At 43.5% G+C, this 7,143-nt stretch overlaps 1 protein-coding gene across 1 annotated transcript in view; it reads left to right on the top strand.

The window, feature by feature from the left end:
- Positions 1-379: 379 nt before the first annotated feature.
- The window catches only part of tnfaip8l3 (tumor necrosis factor, alpha-induced protein 8-like 3), a 59,565-nt gene continuing 52,801 nt past the window's right edge, over positions 380-7,143 (top strand). Inside the window, exon 1 of the mRNA XM_017719507.2 lies at positions 380-736. Coding sequence (XP_017574996.1) covers positions 691-736 — 46 coding nt within the window. The 5' untranslated portion in view covers positions 380-690. The remainder of the gene's footprint in view (positions 737-7,143) is intronic.

Raw genomic sequence — 7,143 nt, 5'->3', positions numbered from 1 at the left:
AGTCTATTGTGTACAACACTGCTATAAAATATATGTATATTATGGACACAAACATACCTCTGTGTGTGTGTGTGTGTGTGTGTGTGTGTGTGTGTGTGTGTGTGTGTGTGTGTGTTTCTCTGGGTTTTACTTCAAATACAGGACATTTTTGTCCTGAAAATATACAGAAACAAACAGAAACACACACTGCTGGACTGGTTAAAAGACAAGAGCCTATCCTCTACTGGTGTTTTCATAGGCACCAGGAACTCTGAGCCAGAGAGAGAGAGAGAGAGGGAAGAGAGGGAGAGAAGGAAGAGAGGGAGGGGACGAGGCAGGGAGTGAAAGGCGAGAGAGAGAGAGAGAGAGAGAGAGAGAGAGTCAGTAAAGACAACAGAGCGGCAGTGAAAGAACAAGCAGTCAGACTGAGGAGGGAGCGTGAGAGAGAGAGCGAGAGAGAGCGAGAGAGAGAGAGCGAGAGAGAGAGAGAGAGAGAGAGAGAGAGACTCACCAAATAAGCGAGCGCTCTCAGTGTCAGTTACATTCTAACCACGGACAGCTGCCGTGTTGAAGCCAGAAGAAGAGAAAGAGAGAGAGAGTTTTCACAGCAGAGAGTAAAGAGAAGACGGTGAAAAGTGAGAGAAGAGAAGAGAAGAGAAGAGAAGAGAAGAGAAGAGAAGAGAAGAGAAGAGTGCTCCTCCTGAGTGGAAAATGGATTCAGATTCTGGGGAGCTGAGTGAAGGAGAGCTTTCACCAGGTAAAGACAAAATTCTCTTCTTTTTTTCCTCTTTGCTCTGCCCTCGCTCCTCTCCTCTTCTCGTTGCTGACCCCATGCCGGTCCAGTCTGTTTCCCATGGGCTTTTTGAAGCTGCCTGTGCAAGCGTGTGAGCGGAAGGAGGAATAAAATTGAAAGGTTTGGGATTCGGCAGGTCTGTGAGCTGCTGTGTGAGGGAGAGAGAGAAAGAGGGGGAGGAAAAAGCAGTGAGAATGAGTAAGAGAGAAAAGAGAGAGTAAGAGAGAGGGGGAGAAAGAGAGAGAGAAAGAGGGGGAGGAAAAAGGAGTGAGAATGAGTAAGAGAGAAAAGAGAGAGATTGAGAGAGAGAGGGAAAGGAGAGAAAAAGAGACAGGTTAAAGAAATGAAGAGATAAAGAGGGGAGAGAGTAAGGTTTGTTGAGAGGAAAGAGGAACAAGTGAAAGAGCAAGAGAATAAGAAAGAAAGATTTAGCAAGTAGAAGGAGGAAAGGGAGAAAGTGAGATCGAGAGAAAGGAGAGAGACAGCGTGAGAGAACGATAACATGAGTGTATAAGATAAGCAAAGAGAAAGATAAAGAGACAAAAGAGAAAAGTGAGAGAGAGAGAGAGAGATAAATGAGGAGAGAGAGCGGGATAGAGAGAGAGAGATAAATGAGGAGAGAGAGGGATAGAGAGAGAGAGATAAATGAGGAGAGAGAGAGGGATAGAGAGAGAGAGACAGAGAGAGAGAGAGAGAGAGGCCTGCACTCTTCTCTCCCTATAAACAGCTGAACACACTGTATGTGAATGCATGAAAACTGAATTTGACATTATTTAATTATTTATTCGTTTACACATCAGAGAAATTCGCTACATCAACACATTTACTGCTAAAATTAAATAAAACAAAACTCATTTTCCAGTGGTGGCGCTTTACTCCACTGCATTCCACACTTTGCACTGCGCTTGGTGATGTAAGGCTTGGATGCAGCTGCTCGACCATGGAAACCCATTCCATGAAGCTCTCTACGCTGTTCTTGAGCTGATCTGAAGGCCACATGAAGTTTGGAGGTCTGTAGTGATTGACTCTGCAGAAAGTCGGTGACCTCTGCGCACTATGCCCCTCAGCATCCGCTGACCGCTCTGTCATTTTACATGGCCGACCACTTCGTGGCTGAGTTGCTGTCGTTCCCAATCGCTTCCACTTTGTTATAATCCCACTGACAGTTGACTGTGGAATATTTAGTAGTGAGGAAATTTCACGACTGGACTTGCTGCACAGGTGGCGTCCGATCACGGTACCACGCTGGAATTCACTGAGCTCCTGAGAGTGACCCATTCTTTCACTAATGTCTGTAGAAGCAGTCTGCAGGCCGAGGGGCTCGGCTTTATACACCTGTGGCCATGGAAGTGACTGGAACACCTGGATTCAGTGATCCGGATGGGTGACTGAATACTTTTGGAAATACAGTGTATTCGTTATTAAAGACTGATTAACTATCTGCTCCTAATGTTGCCACCGTTGATATTAACAAACCTGTGAGCTGCTAAAGCTGCTCTGGTGCCATTATATTCTATTTTAAACTCTGAGAACGTCACCATTAACTGGACTGGTCATTTAATCATGAGCAGCACCAGCTGGTCATTTCACTGCAGGGTTTAATGAAAACAAAAATTTATAGGCAGCCCTTATTTCATCTTCTATGTTAACGCTAATAGCCGCTGCATTGACTGGGTTTCACATCACTTTTAGTAGCTCTGTCAAGTTCCAACGGCCGGAAAACAAGGAAAACTGAAAGCTGAAGCAGTGTGTTGTTGGATAGCTACTGGTTGGTTAGTGTAGTGGTTAACACCTCTGCCTTCTACCCTGTAGACTGGGGTTCAGTCCCCTGCTTGGACAAGCTCCCTACACTATACCAGTAAGAGTCCTTGGGCAAGACTCCCAACACCACCTTCACCTCCCTGTATGAAAATGCTCAGTCTATAATAAAGTCACTCTGGATAAGAGTGTCAGCTAAATGCCATAAATGTAAATATCTGTGTTCGTTGGTTCTCTGATCCTGTTTGCAGACCGTAGACAGGAACTTTTTTATTCTAAACAAACTCAGAGTCGGGGCTGCATGACGGAGCTTCAAAGCACAGCTGCATTCATCAGTGAAATACAGTGAAATAGAGAAACATTCGACCCACACGGCTGATATGAGAGACTACGCGTGTTAACATGCACCCTTAAAAAGACGGTTCTTCAAAGGCTCTTCAGTAAAGTCAGGGCTTGAATGGTTCTCTGCATGGTGAAACCGTTCCTGAAATTGAGGGAGAATTTGTTGTATATAGTTCTACATAGAAACCTTTTGAAAAAGGGTTCTGCTCGACTTTGGAACAACAGAAGAACCATAAAGAACATGTTCTCCACCAATCAGATGAACCATCACACTACTCAAAGAAGTCTTTAAGCATGCTAAAGATTCTTTGATTGTAGAACCACTATCTTCACTGAAGAACCCTTGAAGAACCATCTTTTTCTGAGTGCAGGAGGGTTTGCAGGCATCGCTGTATGTCGGCTGTGTTGCAGGGATGCGCTGGGTGTTTATTCTAATTAATTATGTGGATTTTTGGGCAGATCTTCTGCGCAGTTATGGCCCTGTATTTTCCTTAGCTGTTTTTTTTGTGCAGCTGCATGGATCCCTTATCAAAAGGAATAATTCAGACTCTGAATATAGAAAACAAAATTTCAGTAACTTCAAACGTTTCTTTAAAAAAATCGACGTTTTCTCACTGGGCCCCAACTTTGGGCCCCACATGCGCTTATTTGCGGTCTACGGATATAATAAGCTGCCAACCACTAATCAGTAAGCAGCTTTATATAGTGCTGTGCAAAAGTTTTGGCACCCCTGTTTGAATTCTATGCTGTCAATTTAAGCGAAAAATAAGTTGACACCTGATTGTCCCGCATCACAACACCTCAGGGCTGAAATATCACTTACCAATGATTCAGACGTTTTCAAAATATCCGCTTTCTGTGTGTTGTCATGTTTCCTATCACTGTATAAAAGATGCACAACTTTTACAGCTGGATTGCTCAGAGCTGTTTGGGTCATTAAGCGCTTATAACAAATAGATAAATATCTAATGTATTAATTATACTCAAGTGTTTTTGTATGAGATTACATGTCCTTTACACATCAAGTAAAGGCAGCAACAGCATTCAGAGAACAGTGATACTTTTTTAATCCCACAAACGGGGAAATTCCACCTCCGCATTTAACCCATCCGTGAAGTGAAACACCACATACACACTAGTGAACACACACACTAGGGGGCAGTGAGCACACTTGCCTGGAGCGGTGGGCAGCCCTATCCACGGCGCCTGGGGAGCAGTTGGGGGTTAGGTGTCTTGCTCAAGGACACCTCAGTCATGTACTGTCAGCCCTGGGGATCGAACCGGCGACCTTCCGGTCACAGGGCCAGATCCCTAACCTCCAGCCCACGAGTTAGTTTTTGTTCGGCCTTGAATGTTTAATATTTACTGAATTTGCTCTGATGAGAAGTCGGGGTTTTGAGACTCGGGGAGCTGCAACTGCTTTAGTTTCTCCTCTGAATATTTACTGTAAGCTTCACACTTTGTTTCAGGTTTAGTGATATAAAATTCCTAACACTCTTTGGGATATCAGGCTCACAAAAACTTCAAATTTCCATCAAAATCTGCGGTTCTCAGTTTGAGTTGAAGCTCTCTAGTTGCCATCTGGACGAAATGAAGCTGCAGGTCTAGTCAGAGAAGAAAGGTCCTTAAACTTTAGTTAGCTTCATTACTGCAGTGCGGGGCGTTGCACTGTAATCTTACAGCACTGCCACCATCAGGTGAGAGGAGGAACTGCAGCATACTGGCTGGCGGCCACTTATAACACACTCTAAAACAGAAGAAAACAGCCAATTAAAATCTGTTCAGAGGTCACGATTGTCCCTCTGGCTGGACTTTGGACAATGTTGCTCAACAGAGAACACACTTCTGCGCATTTTAATGCACAACTGCTGTTTATTTGCTGAATTGGGGAGAAAAATGAGCATAAAATTTGGTCTCGTGCTGTAGTTTATCTTATACTCAGCAGGTAAATAGAATTGAGCATTGTCATTAACCAAACATTTGCATATGACTACATACATAAATAAACATTAGGCATGCACAGAGGTGAGAATGAACAGTCCTTCCTCCGTCTTCACTCCTCCCCATGTTCACTTACCAGTCTAGAAGAAACGCTGCGATGTCGTTACTCACTGAGAGCTCCAGCGGTTGGAGCAGGCAGCAGTTTTGAGGATGGTTGCTGTGTTTACTGTTCCTTTCATTGGCTGCCTGTCCTTAAATAGTCTGAACGGACCTTTAACATGATTGACACAAGGTTAGAACACACCCCTGGAGCAGTGCTAACAAAGAAATTGTAGAGAGGAGGATTGCCTCTCAGTATGCCTGCACTAGTTGTCAAACACTGGAGGACACTCCCAAGCTAGTCTGAAATGAATGGGTTTACATGGAACATTAGAGGAAATCATAGTTTATAAATGCTTAAACATTTTTAATGTAGAGGACTACATTCATTAAACACTGAACAGCATAAAACATTAACACTAGTGTTATATTTTTGAGTGCATTTGAACTCGAGTTAAAGAAGTGCAAACAGCCAATGAGCTTCTCCGTTTGCTAACCAATCAGCTCTCAGTAGCACTAATTTTAACCAGTCAGCACTCAGTAGCAGTAATTTTCCATGTAAACACCTCAATCTGAATAGTCTAGTCTGATTGAGGCCATTAGGAATACAGTTTCTATACTGTTGAACGAGGTGTGTAATCCTGTAAATAATCCGTTAAATAGAAGAATAATATCCGTGTAAACGCCTGTATCCGATTACATTCCCTATCGGAAAGTTTCAGTCCGTTCTGCATGAGCGTCGCGTCACAGTGAGAGTTTATACCGTTCAACACGGCGGAGCAGAAACTGGTCTGCAGAGGAGACGAAGTTCATGCTCTGATCTTTAAAAGACGGCGGTGGGACGGACGTCCAGCTTATGCGTCTCAGAGCACGACGTCTTCCTCTCGGCCTTCTTTAATAAGGACGTGTGAAGGACGTTTTCCTGAGTCTGACGTCATTTTAAAGCAGTTAAAAACACAATCACTGCTCACTGCTGCTCATCTCACTCTGACTGGACCTCACGTGATGCTGGTTGTCATAGTAACGTTTACTCTAAGTGGTTCTCTACGCATGCATGTCATTTTGGATCGGATCACTTGTACTGAGCATGTAAACGAAGATTTTCATCAGATTGTTGAATAGAGCGAGCACCTCAGTCTGAATCTCTAATCGAATGTATTCAAATGGACTGGGTAAAATATTTGCATGTAAACTCAGACACTGAGTTGTGAGTTTAATCCTAAACTTTTTCAGCTTCGGAAACAATGAAGTCTGACGGATTTCCTGCCGCTGCTGTTCTCACTGCAGGAGTTTTCCTTTTGCTGAAGGAAGGACCATTCACACTTACTGTGATTGGCTGATTGGTGTATCAATCAATTAGCATTACAGGAAAACATAAACTTTATTTCTGTAGGGTCACAAATGAACAGGTAAAAAGAACAAAGCCCAGATATTTCAGTTTAGCGACTCTCACTTACTCTCTGCTCTCTCCTCTCAGTAAGAGTGTCGCTAATTAACACCCAGAGATTTCGGTGCAAAACTTTCCAACTTTTATTTTTCAGAGAAAAACAACACACACACACACACATACAAACACACATACACACACACACTCAAACTCCTGTCTCTGGTATCATTTGAACACATGCATTCTGCAGTTAGATCTTAAAGGGCCAAACTAACACAGAACAACAATCATGTGTGTGTGTGTGTGTGTGTGTGTGTGTGTGTGTGTGTGCGTGTGTGTGTGTGTGTGTGTGTGTGTGTGTCTGATTTTTATCACTGCTCACCAGTGGCCAGAACTCCCTCACTTCAAAGAGTATACCACACATTCCTCAGAGAGAGAGAGAGAGAAAGAGAGAGAGAGATAAAGAGAGAGAGAGAGAGAGAGAGAGAGAGATAAAGAAAGAGAGAGAGAGAGAGGAGGAAGGAGAAAGAAAGAAAGAAAGACAGTGTGTCTGCTTATCCGTTTCCTGTCCAAATCCTGGAAGGTTTCAGTCACTGGTTAGTCAGAGCTAACCACTCATTACACACACACATAGAGACAGAGAGAGAGACAGAGAGAGAGAGAGACAGACAGAGAGAGAGAGACAGAGAGAGAGACAGAGAGAGAGAGAGAGAGAGAGAGAGAGAGAGAGAGAGAGAGAGAGAGAGAGAGAGACATTTAGAGTCGGTTATTCATTCAGCCTGATGAGAAACTGTAGAACGGACTCGGTTTATATCACAATACCTACATTTAGAGCCGGTTATTC

This window comes from Pygocentrus nattereri, chromosome 7, assembly GCF_015220715.1.
Source record: "Pygocentrus nattereri isolate fPygNat1 chromosome 7, fPygNat1.pri, whole genome shotgun sequence".
In the NCBI taxonomy this organism is placed as follows: domain Eukaryota; kingdom Metazoa; phylum Chordata; class Actinopteri; order Characiformes; family Serrasalmidae; genus Pygocentrus; species Pygocentrus nattereri.
Note: the sequence above shows the minus strand (reverse complement) of the source record. Positions and strands in the feature narration are given on the sequence as shown.